Genomic DNA, 17566 nt, shown 5'->3' with positions numbered 1-17566 from the left:
TAAGGGTAAGCCTATATCCTTTTTCTGTAAGGGTGAGGCAGTGTCTAGGGTGACAGTTTTCCCCTATCTCTGGGTCAGCTTTGAAGACAAGGGCTTGTGGGGACCTCAAATTAAGATCAAGAGTTTATCACTGGTGAGAGCCTCCTCAGCCCTCATAGGGTTCGCAAACAGGCTAGGGGCCAGGCCCATGGAGGCACTTAAAAAAAATTATAATTCTAAATGTATATCTATTGTTATGTATGGGTCTTCACTATGGGGGTACATTTCTCAGGACGCAATACAAACAGTGGAAAATAAGTTCCTGAGACGTCTTCTCTCCGTACCCCAGTCCACCCCTACTTTTTCTATTCATGGGGAGGTGGGCCTAGACTACGTTACTGATAAACTTAGATTGGCTCCTTTATTATTCTGGTTAAGGACTTGGCTAAATGATGAATTAACCCTCAACCATGCTATTTTGCACAATGTTATGTCCTTGGACCATGTAAAGAGAATAGCCTGGCTGGATTATGTGAGACATACTTTTCTCCAGCTAGGACGCCCGGAATTATTTAATTCCCCTTCCTTTATCAGGAAGGAGGACATTAACTGGACCAAATTGCATTTTATGGATAGGGCCAGATTGGCTGGGGAGGAGCAAGAACTGATTAAACCAACTGTCAGATCACATTATATGCTATTGATTTCCCCTTCCCGTGAGCCCTATCTCAAAATTGTAACCAAGCCCTTCCATAGATACCTGTTAATTAAATTTAGATTTAATTTAATCCATTATTCCTTAGGTAGTTACCCATCCTGGAAAAAAACAGAAGAGGGCCCCCCGTGTAAATTTGATGAATTTTCTCACCAGGACACAATGCATTTTATCATGTTTTGAAGTTTATATTCGGATGCTAGGAAAAAATATCTGGTCCCAATTTTAAGAGAAGCCGGCTTTGCCCAAGTCAGGCCGGCCCTAGTTTACTTACAGTCCTTGGGCAGTACTATTATCATATTTGGTGAAGCCAGCTTCCTGGTGGCGGCTCACAGAGTGAAATCAAATTTGGTGGCATTGAGGGATCTTGCCTAGCATTTGAGCCTCACCCGAAGTATTTTATTTGCTCTGCATTGCTCTTGTGTCCTAGTGTTGTACGTAACGTCTTTGCTTGGTCTCTGTAAATTCATGTAACTTGTAAATTTGTATATAAATGTTTTAATGTCTTTTATGATTTTTAACAAATCGAATAAAGTGTATTTTACTGACTGACATATGGCTCCATTACGAGGAAAACCACATTAGGTTCTCTGTTATGCCTGTGAGCAATGATTATTCCTTAGAATACAGGCATAATGGATGCTTTAAAGTAAGCAGCCAATTACATGGCCTGATAAGGAAACATTAGTTTGTTGCTTAAGGATCTGCAACGTGTTTTCCTCAGCACTACAATCAGACCGATAGCATAACAGTTACCCCACCAGTTAGATTTCAAAAACAATAACTCCAAAGATGTTCAATGTTGATTAGCAGTAGGATGCTGTTCACTGACTTAGCCTTCTCCAGTTTCTATGACAAGAGAGAATGGACAGGTGCCTCCCGAAGGACTATAACCAACAAAAGGTGCTCAAGGGGGAAGATACAAAGGAGGAGAAGGCGGCCCCCCACTCAGTCAGTATTCAACACAAAATACCTCCTCCAACTAACACCTACATATCAAGCGGACCTGGGGCAGAGCTGCACAATGGGTCATACTCTTACTCAAAAAGTGTATCCTTAAAGCTAATTTGCAGGTCGTGGTGTACAAGCTACAATGTTTAAAAAGGTCTTATCTCATTCCCACCCGTGAAACAAAAACGTGTGAGAACAAAAAGAGAGCGCCTCACGGTAGTAACACCCGAGGGGGTTCCTGACCTGGTATTGTCAGTTTACCCACTTCTCATCATTGGTCACTCTCTCTTTGTCGTGACAAAACAAATAAAGAAAAACAGAGAAAGAACCAACCAAATAGTTATAAATGTGTGAATACAAACTGTCAAAGGTGCTGTGTAAATAAGCGATCTAATCAGCCACTCATCAGTCTCCCAAAAGTGACCAAAAAACAGTGAGTGCACATAGAAACCCTGCAATGGCCAACGTGCAGGAAAAATGGCCATTGCTGTTAAAACTGGGAACCACTTGCTAGCTATATTGACTTTATTCTGTTGCTGCAAGTAAACCCAATTTAAAAATGGTTCAAATTATACCATGCTTAAATGATGCCAACATGTTTCAATGCTATTATTTCAGCAAATTCATCAGGGCAAAGTTGGGGTTTACTGGTTTAGGTTCTGTTTTTCTCAGTTTTCATATGACCTGATGGCTGCCCATAAGCTGCATACCAGCAACCATCAGTGGTCAGAGGGCAGCGTGTCAAAGGATCACGTGCTCCCAGGAAATGCAAAATGAATTAGTGCAACCGGTACCGGCTAAGAAGGACGACAGTGCCTCAACTACAGTCGATAATGCAAGCATAGTGTTCAAATGTACATGCTTGGATAATGAGCCTCCACAGGGGCTCACTGTATGCAATATATAATCTGTAGGGCTAAACAGTTTTTTGAGAAGGTGTTGCTGCAATGCAAATATTTTGTTGGGAAAGAAAAAACACAGTGTTCAAAGGAAGACCAGGGTGCACCCTATAAGGGACAGAGCTCGGATTTTCCTTTTTTGAGCTTCCAGAGCAACACAATTTGGCATATTGTGCTAATCAGTTACATTGGTACCCAAATGAAATATTAAGAACAGTCTGTAAGGATATTTCAGCTACATAAGCAAAGAAATAAATTTCCCGTAACAATACTTAGGACAAATTGAAAGCATGAGACCAGGAAAACATAAAAATAAAAAAAGATTATTGCATACCGGGGGCGTGTGAACTTTATCTTGACATGGAGATTTATTTTTCTGTTCTTCCATCATAGTTACGAAAGACAATCTGCAAAGAAAAAGTGACAAAGTACAACATAAAATACGAACGGCCACGTAAATCTACTATGCACATAGAGTAGTCACACTCTTAGGGCCTCATTGAGAGTTTAGAAATATTCCATTTTCTGGAGGAGTCTCGAAATATGGGAACGAGTCTGCTGAGTTTCGTCCACAATACTGTCCCTTTCATAGAAGAAATTCATTTGGTGAATTTTAATCCATAATTTGATTTCCCTCTATAAATCAGAGGAATTTCAGTTTAATCCAAACCCTAAATGAGGTCCTTAGTCTTTCGTAATGTTGTCAATCACAGCAAAGATCCGTATTTAATAGCACCAATATGTTCAATTAGTTTAGTGGTTATTTAAAAATTCACATATTTGTGGTTATCCAGCTGATCAGTATGGCAGAAATAGGTTTGTCAGCCTCTGAAATAGTCACTGTAGAACCAGACAGCTCATAGAAAGTCACTTGAGATTCTGCAATGCCTTCAACAATATAATATTCCTGAGAGCACAGGCATAGGGGAGACTGCTTTTTAAAACTCAAGCATTTCTACTTATCAACAAAGATGATAATAGCTTCAGGCATTGTGCAGTACATCAAAAATAACACATTAACAATGTATAATTTTGTACCCTCACGCCATAAAGCACAGAGCCGACAAGGTTGATTTTCAACTCTAATCATAATTTCCAGTTGAGAGCTCCATCCGTGGTACTTTCAGCAGTGTCTGGAGTGAACATATTGAGGGGTCCTCAGGACCTAAAGCCCATGAATCTGGTGCTTTTCACTCTGGACTAGGCCTCACTGAAGCAACCAAGGTCTTTGTGGGTGTGCAGGAGCAAGGACCAAACCAGTTGCTATAACGACCATAGGTTCAGAGTTGTGCCAACACTATTGCGTCCAAGTTTGAAGGAACGCCAGGGAGCCAGATGCCAGTGTGGCTACAGTCGCGTGTTGTTGTTCTCAGCACAGGAGCGCAGCGGTCTGACAATCAACTCCAGATGGAGTAGGTAGACAGGAACTGTGCTGGCTTTTGGGTGGGCTGCAGCAGGAGCCGTTTGCCCAGTTTGTAGTGTGGAGGAGGAGGTAGTGAACAACGTGTGGATCACGGGTAACACAGAGAGCACAGCTGGTCTTACCTGCCTCTCACTTCCATCCTGCCTTTTGCTTTATTTGACCTACCCAAGCCATACACACATCGTACTATTTTTGTGCACTTTTAGTCTGAAGATAAAGTTTCACCAACACAGGTTTTATTATAGAAGGACCATTTTTGTTCTCATCGCATCTCGTCTTAACGTGGCACAGATACAATTTTGTGTACGTTTTTCGGGTCAATGCTGATGGAAAGACTAAATGATATCCCAAATGTCCTAGTCCGAGGGTATTTACAGATGTGCAGATAGGTCCCATGGTAGGATTGAACAGGCTACTATGCACTTTCACTGAAGATATGTATTAGTTCGATAAGAAATAAAAATGTGTCTAGGGAATAATGATCCTGCATTATCAATTTTTATTTTTTTATGTAATGAATTGTTTTTTTTTAATAAATCTTTTTATGGAGTTTTACAAAGATATAGCATCTTGCGGATCCTATATCATTTTCATGTGCCTCCGCTGGGGGAGCTCAACAACTTGAAATTTGTACAGCAGTTCCGAATCCAGATATGCTACAGTGACCAATACAAGAAAGAAACTGTCCTCTGTGTTATGGAGAACCCACCCTGGGGCCACCAGGATCCTCAATTAACTCCTCCTCCATCCCTCTTTCGGAGTGCCATCCCAACCAGATTTTTTCCCATTTTCGTGGGGATTTTTGTTTTTCCATTCAACATACACCAGTCCATGTCTCGTTTCCATCCTGCCACAGAGTTGGAGCCTCTCTTTCACCCTAAAAGCGTGCTATATTGAGTTTTGCCGCTGCAAGATCAAAGATAGGCATTTATTTGCATATCTCGGCTGTGAGTCATTTCCCCATATGTGCAGGAGGCATGTTTTAGCTGCATCTGGTATCTCCACCCATATAAACTCCCTGAGGAGTTTCTGTAGTGCCAACTAACATGACCGTATCGCAGGGCTGGACCACAGGATGTGAAATAATGTACCCCTCTCGGGGGGCGGAGCTTGCCGGCACCGATGAAGGAAGCGTAGGGGCCGAGCTCCGCTCTATCACCAGCAATATCCTGCTCAATATCCTAAAATAACGGAGGAAACATACCCCCCGAAGTGTATCCGCACCTCCGGCGACGGAAGGGGACACTTGACAGGCATCCCGCTGAAAATCGGCGACGTAACGAGCAGCCGGGACACTCGTGGGACTGCTCGCGGACCAGGCCTGAATCCGCGGACTCGCCTGGGCTGTGTGCTGCTGTACGTGGCACTGCGTGCGGCTGACCGTGGAGTTGCGGACCCGTACCCGCCGGAGCAGTGACGGGACTTGAGGTCGGCCTGCGGCTCGAGGGGAGACGGCGACCAACGAAGGAGGGAGTGCGCATCCTGAAACCCAGTAAGGGAGAGCAGCACCGGACGGAACTGGGTGCGGAGGCAAAGAGAAGGGAACTAGGAGGCCCGCAGGGTCCCCTTCCGACGAAATTGCGGCGGAAAATCGGCGGAAGATTGCTTTTGACAGTATGTACTGGGAACAGCCCCTATAGCACAAAACCACTCTTAGGTATGCTAACTGACTGCAATTGGGGCTAGGGCTACATTACTGAGTGCCGATTGACCGGAACAATCGCCCCCCCCCGAGGTGGCTTGTGCTGGGCAGTACACTCCTGAGAACTGTATTTGCCAGGTCGCCCTCTAATATCGCCGCGCACGAAGCTGGGAGAGTGGTGGGGGGCCCTGCCTGGAGGACTGACACTGACCACAGGGACCTGAGAGTACCACGAGAAAGGATTGCTTTCTGGCTGAACGGGATTGACCACGGTGAAGCCACAGACACAGAGCTGAGCGCGTGGTAATGGGCTGCAGCAGTATATCCCCTTGCGACACCACAGCAGTACTCCTCTACACGGGCCCAAACACCACCTATGAGACGGCAGCTGGAGAAGGGGGCGGGATCAAGACACCTGCAAGCGTGAGATACGACACGGCGCACACTGGATCCAACAGAATACACCACGGACCAGATTGGTGAGAGCTGTATTCCCTGGTGGTAGGCCTCGGACAGAGTGGGGGCGAGAGAATCATGTCGCGCCACGGGAATCCACTAAGTGGTCTTGGTGGCTGAAGCAAGGATGTGAAAACAGTCGCAGCTCACGAGTTGGGAGACAGAGTGACTTGGACTCTGGGGTATCACCATGGGCAAGAACGACAAAACCCAGTCCAAGCTGGCCTTCGATCAGAGACGATCTAAGGCACCGGAAACACAAGTACCTGCACCATCCCCGACGAGCAGAGGTCAAGAGGGCTCACTGTATGCGGATATAAAGGACATGCTGGTCACGATGGAGAAAGGATCGCAAGACAGCATGACGTCCATTGGCTCGAAGATAGACGCCCTCACGTACCGAAAGGATCGCATGTCAGAGCGAGTGGACAAACATGCGGAGCGACTTGACATGTCCGAGAGACGTCTCACTGAAGTGGAAGAGGCACAGTCCGAATGGGATAAAGACCGCAAGCAGTTCACTAGACTACTCCAAGTCCTACAAGACAAGTCAGAGGATTTGGAGGCCCGCTCGAGGCGCTCAAACATACGCATTACGGGGATGGCGGAGACGACGCAGACTGGGAAGATGGAACTCTTTGTAGAGAAACTCCTGACTACCCTATTGGGAGAGGACGTCTTTTTGCCGATGTTTATAGTTGAAAGAGCGCATCGCACGCTGGGACACCGGCCGCGCCCGGGCGCGCCACCGAGGCCGATAATAGCGAAACTGTTGAACTACAGGGATCGTGATACGGCGCTGAGGGTTGCAAGGAACAAAGGGAAACTACAATTCGAAGGTATGGATGTCTCTTTGTACCCTGACTTCACCATGAAAGTCCAAGAGGAGCTGCGTCACTTCGCCCCATACAAGAAGCAACTCCGGGAACTTGGGTTAGACTATGCTATGTTGTACCCAGCTAAGTTGCGGATAAATAGACGAGGTCATTCACACTTTTTCACGGACCCGAGAGAACTTCAGAAATCTTTAAAGGAATGATCCAGGGAGCAGAGAAGTAGTCCCAGGGGTCAAAATGAGGAGCAGAGTGAGAACAGCCAACTTGAAGAACTGGAATAACTTGGTGGGTGACACTCAGAGTTGCATAATGTTTGACCTGCGGGAGTATGGACAAAGTTGCTTCCGCTGGAACTCGTGTTGCAGCGATCCTTGGAAGACGAGCAGTGCCGAAAAATGGGAGCAGCGGGTCCTATGATGGAAAAGCGGCACTATGGCTGGGTGAGATCTTATCAATGTATATGTTCCTGACAGCAAGCAGGTGGTATTCATAGTCTACCTGCGGTCATGGCCGTGGTGTAGAAACGAACGCATATGGTGACTGAACATTGCTAATGATATGTGTGCTTTGGGAGGGGGGGTAACGAAGGGCGATGCCCTTAGAGACTCCACTCAGTATTGATTTAAGCCTCACGTTAATGGACACTTAGAAGGTGGTAGTGCTGGGGCAATGGTGTGATCTATAATGCTGATGTACTGTTGTATGGTTGTGCTGGCGACCTCTGCCCTAGTGCTTTTGGCTATAATGGTTCTTATGGAAGGTAGGGGTAGTTCAAGTTCGTCCCATCGAGAAGCGAAAGGGGGGAGGGACAAGGTGCTGCCAGGCCAGGTTGGGGGAGGTCGGCTGTGGGAGGGGAAGTTTGGGGTGGGGTGGATGGTTGGGGTTTGGTCCTGGGAGGGGGAAGTTTAAAGAGACGCCAGACACTGTGTTGACCAGCTTTACCTATTGCAGACGGCCCATGATAGACACGGTTCTCCTGAGACTAATCCACAGATCCAGTGGAACTCCGTCGGTCACCTATCAATCTCTCTGCTGGGATGGCTGATATAAGTGAAGTAAATACAGTATGTGACTCGGATTCATTGAATGCACTGTCGGGGAATGTGAGAGGGCTTAATGATTATCGCAAGCTCAGAAAGGTGTTAAATTATTTGCACATGTTAACAAGGAGGGGGTTTACCCAAGAGAAGTCACTGGAACCTGGGTCATATTGTTACTGAGAAGGAAGGGGTCCCAGCGAAAAAGCATTAGTTTCCACAAATTCAATAATAATAATAGTACACTTAATGAGTCTACAATGTTTTAATCACAATGTAGATGAAACCAGGATATAGTATCCAACATTACTCATTTTTGAAAGGTTGAATAGTGCCCCTGGGAGTACGGGAGAGGTGATAAGGTGAGGATAGTTCAGGTAGGGAATAGTGACAAGAAAAACAGACAGAAATCTTGAACATTTATGAATCAATTGAGATATAAGGACGATCATAAATCCAAATATATCACTTAAACAAACACATGCCCCATATAGTACATTAATGTAATAATTTCAAGTGTGGGGCTGGAACATAAAGGACGGTTGTCGACGTTTCGACCCACAGAAATGCAGGAATTGGTTGAGCCCTTGCGGCTGGGTCTTCATCAGGACTGGTAGGGGACTAGCAACCTATTAATGTCAATAATTGGGTACAAATTACTAAACCCATATAACACATAGCAAAGTTAAATTATTTAAATAAGCACACAGTTAGTAAGGAGCATACCTAATTACTCTGTGCTCATCTGCATTTATCATTGTAGAAACCTCCATATGAAGAAATTGAATTCCTAAGGGGTTTCAAGCGTAATAAAATTAAAATTAAAATTAGTATGCTGAAAATGGGGAGTAGGTCATATTAACAGCATGAACTCACGGTTGACAAATTCGAGAAAATGAAAGACTTACATCTTAATGGTGAGACAATAGCGTTAGGGCTGAAATCGTAAACTGGCCCGGGGACGCTGGGCAATGGAAATCAGACGAGTTATCTAAGGATACAAAGGACTACGTAAATAATCAAAAATGAGACCAAAATGGGTATCTGTTTTAAATTATACCCACATGGGATTACCAAGGAATTCGGAATTAGGTACGGTCGTCCCCAAGTAGTGGCGAGGCGCTGTGAATGAATCAGGAGTCGCCCGCTAAAACAGAAGAGCATACGGTAAATTAATGGCATGCTCGTATAGAAACTTCAAAATGAAGAATGCGAGGTACAAAGAAGCGCCGAAGAGACTTACCGGATTCAGAGTCGAACCGGCGTGATCACAGCCGAGTCTGTAATGGCAGGCTCACTTCCTATTTTATTGGGTAACTAAGGAAACGGAGTCACGTGGTCGTGAGTTCCGTGTAGAAAGTGTGAAAAGACTTGACGCTAATCCAACAAGGGGAATGCGATTTGTAACCGCATAAATATTATGGCAATAAACAGATCCAAAAAAGAATTGATATTACAGAGAAGTGGTGATCCATTAATTAGGATATTTTTAGGTACAGACTGAATTGAGTAAAGGATATTATCGGAGGGCATCACCTGATGAGGAAATCGGTGATCACGATACTCAGAGGGAGGATACATTGTATTTAGACCTAAGTGGCACAAAGCATCCATAGTGGGTAAATACATCTGCAATTCGCTCTTAATTTGGGGATGTAATCAGTGATCGCGGTGCTCAAGAGAGAGGATACACTATATTTATATCATGGCACAAAGTATCCAAAGTGGGTAAATATATCGGCAATTAGCTGATAATTAGGTGGAAACAAATTAATACATGTATGTTGATGGCGCACCTATCACAAGATGGTAAGGCCATATTATGGTACCACAGAATTAAAAAAACTCATCAATAATTTCATTACACTGCTGTTGTCCAGTATACCTATGCATAAATATATATGAACTAGAGTATCTAATCCCAGGTGTACCTATCACATGACGGTAAAGACCTTTTGATTGAGATGACTAAAAAGTACACCGATATCAATGGAATTTCATTACACTGCTGTTGTCCAGTGTACCCATGCATAGAAGTAAATGAACAAGAGTGTCTGGACCCAGGTGTACCTGTCACATGACGGTAAAGACCTTTAGATGACACCTCTGATGAGAACATGGATACCCATTGTTAGAAATAGAAATTATTAAAGATGATAGATATCAAAGAGACCTGTACCAATACATTTATTGTGTGGACTATCATGAAGATTGGGACATATGAACAGGGCCAGATCTGCCTGAGGCAAGATGATAATTACCCATGGATATCATATCCGATAATTCAGCAGATATCAGTTATTCAGGATAATACTTCAGGAGAGTGTCAAGGCAGAGTGGCTAACTGCGAAAATGAACTGTCATGTTCATTGAGACCTGATTGTATCGAGTCAAAAAATAACATCCACTTACGCTCACGGGTGTTTAGAATGGTTGCAATGTTGCCACCGCGAGGTCCTAACATCACTTTTTCAAGTATCACCCACTTGAGACTTTCAGGTGAATGGGAAGCCGATCTGAAATGGTCAACCAGGGGTGCGCCTTGCACCTCACACCAGATCCTGCTCATGTGTTGGAGGATTCGCATTTTAGCCCTTTGTTGTGTTTGGCCTATGTAAATTAAGTTGCACGGGCAAACTATTGCATAGATAATGTTCGTGGTGTTGTAATTACTGAGTGACTTGAGCTGCACCTTCACATGGTTGTGCTGGAATTCCTTCGTCTGATTCGTGGTGTCACAGGCCTTGCAGTGGCCGCATCTGAAATGACCAATTACTGGTGGGAGATTCCATAATGATGTTAGGGTGGGTTGGTCAGGAGTAGGTAGAAGAGAGCGTACCACATAGACTTTCACACTTTTTGCTTTTTTAAAAGCGTGTAGTGGAGTACCTGTTTGGTTGATGTCATCTGAGATAAGTTTCCAGTGGTGGTTGATGATACGCTTGATTTTATTGCTCTTGGTGGAGAAGGTGGTGACACAGACTATTCGGTCATTTTCTTGGGTGGCATGGTCTTTTGGAGCCAATAGATGTTCCCGGGGGTAGAACCAAGCTCTTTTGCGTGCTTTGGTAACTAGTCGCCTTGGATATCCACGTTGTTGGAGACGGTTTGACAAACCATCAGATTGTTCAAGATAATGTTCCTTAACGGAGCAGTTCCTGCGGATGCGTAAAAACTGGCCAAATGGCAGATTGTCGCGTAGAGCTCGGGGGTGATGGCTATTATACTGTAATAGCGAATTTCTCTCTGTTGGTTTACGATATAGTGTAGTTAGCAAGCGGCCTCCATCTTCGTAGATAGTAATATCCAGAAAGTTCACAGTCTGGTTATCTGACTGGATCGTAAATTGAAGTTGAGGCAACTGATGATTAAGCCATGTATGAAATGATGTCAGGTCTGTTGGGTCACCATTCCAAATTAGTAAAATATCGTCGATGTACCTCATCCAGAGATGGAGGTGATCTCTGAATGGGTTATGTGCGCACAGGACGGTGGTGTCCTCGAAAGCTGCCATATACAAAATAGCCACATCCGGAGCGAAGGGAGCCCCCATCGCTACACCTTGGGTCTGAAAAAAGAACTGATTTTTAAACATAAAAAAGTTTGTCATCGCTATCCTGAGAAAAGCAATGATAAATTCCGTTGGTACTTGCATTGGCGCCGGTCTCTGTTGTAAGCATCTGGTTATAACTGCAAGGGCTTCCTGTTGGGGGATGCAGGTGTAGAGAGAGACTACATCACATGTTGCAAGTATTTGGTGTTGAGAGTCAAAGGGTAGGTTTTCAACAATGTTAATCGTATGGAGAGTGTCTCTCAAGTATGTCTGTGTTGCTTCAGCCAGGGGTGCTTCTTCCTAAAACCCCTGGCTGAAGCAACACAGACATACTTGAGGGACACTCTCCATACGATTAACATTGTTGAAAACCTACCATTTGACTCTCAACACCAAATACTTGCAACATGTGATGTAGTCTCTCTCTACACCTGCATCCCCCAACAGGAAGCCCTTGCAGTTATAACCAGATGCTTACAACAGAGACCGGCGCCAATGCAAGTACCAACAGAATTTATCATTGCTTTGCTCAGGATAGCGATGACAAAAAACTTTATGTTTAAAAATCAGTTCTTTCTTCAGAACCAAGGTGTAGCGATGGGGGCTCCCTTCGCTCCGGATGTGGCTATTTTGTATATGGCAGCTTTCGAGGACACCACCGTCCTGTGCGCGCATAACCCATTCAGAGATCACCTCTATCTCTGGATGAGGTACATTGACGATATTTTACTAATTTGGAATGGTGACCCAACAGACCTGACATCATTTCATACATGGCTTAATCATCAGTTACCTCACCTTCAATTTACGATCCAGTCAGATAACCAGACTGTGAACTTTCTGGATATTACTATCTACGAAGACGGAGGCCGCTTGCTAACTACACTATATCGTAAACCAACAGAGAGAAATTCGCTATTACAGTATAATAGCCATCACCCCGAGCTCTACGCGACAATCTGCCATTTGGACAGTTTTTACGCATCCGCAGGAACTGCTCCGTTAAGGAACATTATCTTGAACAATCTGATGATTTGTCAAACCGTCTCCAACAACGTGGATATCCAAGGCGACTAGTTACCAAAGCACGCAAAAGAGCTTGGTTCTACCCCCGGGAACATCTATTGGCTCCAAAAGACCATGCCACCCAAGAAAATGACCGAATAGTCTGTGTCACCACCTTCTCCACCAAGAGCAATAAAATCAAGCGTATCATCAACCACCACTGGAAACTTATCTCAGATGACATCAACCAAACAGGTACTCCACTACACGATTTAAAAAAAGCAAAAAGTGTGAAAGACTATGTGGTACGCTCTCTTCTACCTACTCCTGACCAACCCACCCTAACATCATTATGGAATCTCCCACCAGTAATTGGTCATTTCAGATGCGGCCACTGCAAGGCCTGTGACACCACGATTCAGACGAAGGAATCCCAGCACAACCATGTGAAGGTGCAGCTCAAGTCACTCAGTAATTGCAACACCACGAACATTATCTATGCAATAGTTTGCCCGTGCAACTTAATTTACATTGGCCAAACACAACAAAGGGCTAAAATGCAAATCCTCCAACACATGAGCAGGATCAGGTGTGAGGTGCAAGGCGCACCCCTGGTTGACCATTTCAGATCGGCTTCCCATTCACCTGAGAGTCTCAAGTGGGTGATACTTGAAAATGTGATGTTAGGACCTCGCGGTGGCAACATTGCAACCATTCTAAACACCCGTGAGCTTAAGTGGATGTTCTTTTTTGACTCGATACATTCAGGTCTCAATGAACATGACAGTTCATTTTCGCAGTTAGCCACTCTGCCTTGACACTCTCCTAAAGTATTATCCTGAATAACTGATATCTGCTGAATTATCGGATATGATATCCATGGGTAATTATCATCTTGCCTCAGGCAGATCTGGCCCTGTTCATCTGTAATATCAATTCTTTTTTGGATCTGTTTATTGCCATAATATTTATGCGGTTACAAATCGCATTCCCCTTGTTGGATTAGCGTCAAGTCTTTTCACACTTTCTACATGGAACTCACGACCACGTGACTCCGTTTCCTTAGTTACCCAGTAAAATAGGAAGTGAGCCTGCCATTACAGACTCGGCTGTGATCACGCCGGTTCGACTCTGAATCCGGTAAGTCTCTTCGACGCTACGGCGCTTCTTTGTACCTCGCATTCTTCATTTTGAAGTTTCTATACGAGCATGCCATTAATTTACCGTATGCTCTATTCTGTTTTAGCGGGCGACTCGTGATACATTCACAGCGCCTCGCCACTACTTGGGGACGACCGTACCTAATTCCGAATTCCTTGGTAAGCCCATGTGGGTATAATTTAAAACAGATACCCATTTTGGTCTCATTTTTGATTATTTACGTAGTCCTTTATATCCTTAGATAACTCGTCTGATTTCCATTGCCCAGCGTCCCCGGGCCAGTTTACGATTTCAGCCCTAACGCTATTGTCTCACCATTAAGATGTAAGTCTTTCATTTTCTCGAATTTGTCAACCATGAGTTCATGCTGTTAATATGACCTACTCCCCATTTTCAGCATACTAATTTTAATTTTTATTTTATTACGCTTGAAACCCCTTAGGAATTCAATTTCTTCATATGGAGGTTTCTACAATGATAAATGCAGATGAGCACCGAGTAATTAGGTATGCTCCTTACTAACTGTGTGCTTATTTAAATAATTTAACTTTGCTATGTGTTATATGGGTTTAGTAATTTGTACCCAATTATTGACATTAATAGGTTGCTAGTCCCCTACCAGTCCTGATGAAGACCCCGCCGCAAGGGCTCAACCAATTCCTGCATTTCTGTGGGTCGAAGCGTCGACAACCGTCCTTTATGTTCCAGCCCCACACTTGAAATTATTACATTAATGTACTATATGGGGCATGTGTTTATTTAAGTGATATATTTGGAATAATGATCGTCCTTATATCTCAATTGATTTATAAATGTTCAAGATTTCTGTCTGTTTTTATTGTCACTATTCCCTACCTGCACTATCCTTACCTTATCACCTCTTCCGTACTCCCAGGGGCACTATTCAACCTTTCAAAAATGAGTAATGTTGGATACTATATCCTGGTTTCTTCTACATTGTGATTAAAACATTGTAGACTCATTAGGTGTACTATTATTATTTTTGAATTTGTGGAAACTAATGCTTTTTCGCTGGGACCCCTTCCCTCTCAGTAAATTATTTGCACAGGCACCACATTGACCTCGCTCTTATCCAAGAAACCCACCTTCCGCTTCAAAGTAAGATGCTAACAGCTAAGGGGTTAGGGGGAAATAGTGTTGCGGCAGGGTTCACTACACACTCCAGAGGGGTGGTCACATGGGTCAATCCTAAATCACAACTAAAATTAGCACTGCTTGTGGCTGATCCGGAAGGCCGCTACTTAATTGCCAGATGTGTCGGCAAGGGGCATGATCTTATAGTCGTGAATGTTTATGGGCCTAACTATGACAACCCTGAGTTTTACGCTGACCTTGATAGGTCGGCGGGACTGGCCTGACGACCAGCAACCTCGGCATTGCATATGCAGGCGGAATTGGTTACGTTAGACCTTGTTGACGTCTGGAGACATAAACACCCCACAAAAGGCGGTTACACACATTACTCGGCCTATCATGATCTCCACACAAGGATAGATTACTGGCTGGCATCTCAGACACTGCTCAATAGTATACAGAGGTGCGCGATATTACCACGCACCCTCTCGGACCACTCCCCTCTACTTCTGGTTCTGCCGGTGCCGGCGAAGAGAATCCCCCCATTCACATGGCGATTTCCTCCTTATTCTCTATTAGAAGAGGTGTTCAGGGGAGAATTGGCTGAGGACATAGACACTTTCTTTGAGAAGAATTTGGGGTTTGTTGATAGCTTTCAGACAATATGGGACACATTCAAGGTATATATCAGGGGTATGGCAATGTCCAAACATTCGAGTGTCCTTAAAACTATACGACAAAGATTGAAGCAGCTAGAGGCCCAACTGTCGGTCATGTAGGGACGTCTACAGATCAACCCCGATGCTGAAACTGCATCGCAATCAAAATATTACTCGCAGAGTATCATGAGGAGGCGGACAGGGAAGTGCAACATATGGACATATGGGCAAATATGCCACAGCGCGCACATACGGTGAGGGGGAGAGGCCTGGCTCTCTGTTGGCAAGAATGATGAGAAGCGACAGACGACCTCTGGTGATTGACGAACTGATAACAACGGCAGGGGAGGTGGTTACTGACGAGGCGGAGATCCTCCAAGAGTTTAAAGAGTATTATGCTGATCTCTACAAGTCCAGATCCTCACAAGTCGAGGGGGAAATAGATGATTTCCTTAGCTACATTAAAATGCCCTTCTTGCCCAACTCGCAGAGGGAATTCTTGATGACGCACATACAGGAAGACAAGATCTTAGAGGCTTTGGGGGGGATGCGATCTGGCAGTGCCCCTGGGGCAGACGGGCTGACTGTGGACTTCTATAAAACTGGTCCCACATCTGATAACCCTTTTCGATGACATCTGCGAAGAGGGCAGAACGCCTGCTTCTATGAGGGAGGCATTGCTTGTTACCATCTTAAAACCGGGAAACCTCCTAATGCATGTAGTTCTTATAGACCGCTCTCCTTGATAAATGTGGATGGCAAATTATTTGCTAAGGTTCTAGCTACGCGCCTGGCACTGCTTGTGCCGGAGCTGGTGGCACCAGAGCAGGCCGGATTCGTACCAGATAGAACCCTCACGTACAATATTCGTACGGTATTAGGGACCATGCAACATATTTGTCAAGAAAATAAAGCGTTAGCAATTTTTCTTGACATGGAGAAGGCCTTCGACTTCATGGAGTGGCCATTCATGCTCAGAGTTTTACGAAAGCTGGGACTGGGAGAACCCTTTCTCCAGATGTTGGGGGCATTGTATTACAAACCCACAGCGAGACTAAGGATGGGGGACAAGGTCACAGACGCCTTTGAAATAAGCAGGGGAACTAGACAAGGGTGCCCCCTCTCACCCCTCCTATACGCACTGGTGGCGGAACCTCTGGCATGTGCGATCAGGGAATACCACAGTCTGGAGGCTATCAGCTTCCCAACATACAAAATTGGAATCTCTACGTATGCTGACGACACCCTGCTGTATGTTTGTGACCCGGAAACCAACCTCTCGTCGGTACTAAGAGAGGTAGTTCGATTTGGGGCCCTTTCAGGGCTGAAAGTGAATTGGACCAAATCAGTCGCATTCCCATTGACACCTGTAACCCTGCTGTTTGATATGGAATACCCATTGCAGTGGACAACCGACTCGGTCAGGTACTTAGGGATACAACTCCACACGGACCCAGACATACTGGTAAGAGAAAACTATGGGGTCGCATACACAAAACTAGTGGAGGATGTTGACGCGTGGGTAGGATTGCCATTATGAAGATGGTGGTCTTACCAAGATTCCTGTTCCTGTTTAATAACATCCCTGTGGTATTATCCAAGGCCTTTTTCAAACAGCTGACTCAGGTGCTCATCAAGCTGGCCTGGGGGAGGCAAACAACCCAGAGTTCAGTGGAAGGTCTTGATGCTTCCCTTTGAAATGGGGGGATTGGGCGCTCCAGACATGGAAAGATATCCCAAGAGTGGCACAAGCAGCTCACCTGCATACATGGATACATGGGGACACCGTTATCCCTCATGTAATCCTGGAACGACTGTTCGCGGACCCCTCCCCCTTACCGGCCACTGTTTGCTTTCTGGTTGACCGTAGTATTGGTAAACTGGACTCAATCAAGACTACGAATCACGCTTGGCATGCGTTGGTACAGGCGCAGGACTGTGAACTACTGTATTCCCCACTAATGCAGATAGACTGGGTGGTATGGCTGGCCCCGCTGAAAGAGAAAGGGGTCACGAGAGCATTGCATGAACTGGGAATCACTAAGATTGAAGACCTATTCATAGACGGGGTGGCTAAATCCTGGGAGCAGATTCCCCCCTTGTAGACAGAAGCATCGCTTTTGGTACGTTTCCAGTTTCACAGGGTTCGGAGTGT

The 17566-nt window shown here is 45.0% G+C and overlaps 1 protein-coding gene across 4 annotated transcripts in view; it reads right to left on the bottom strand.

Moving 5' to 3' along the window:
- Positions 1 to 17566, bottom strand: part of SENP7 (SUMO specific peptidase 7) — a 1147554-nt gene that overhangs the window by 1031392 nt on the left and 98596 nt on the right. For 2 of the 4 annotated variants that reach the window (XM_086934475.1, XM_086934476.1), the window contains exon 2: positions 2879 to 2951. The exons of the other annotated variants lie outside the window; for them this stretch is intronic. In XM_086934475.1, coding sequence (XP_086790601.1) covers positions 2879 to 2935 — 57 coding nt within the window. In that variant the 5' untranslated portion in view covers positions 2936 to 2951. The remainder of the gene's footprint in view (positions 1 to 2878; positions 2952 to 17566) is intronic. 4 annotated transcript variants of the gene reach the window in all.

The sequence above is a fragment of the Lissotriton vulgaris genome, chromosome 8 (genome assembly GCF_964263255.1).
Source record: "Lissotriton vulgaris chromosome 8, aLisVul1.2, whole genome shotgun sequence".
Lineage (NCBI taxonomy): Eukaryota > Metazoa > Chordata > Amphibia > Caudata > Salamandridae > Lissotriton > Lissotriton vulgaris.
This window is presented reverse-complemented; position numbering and strand designations above follow the sequence as displayed.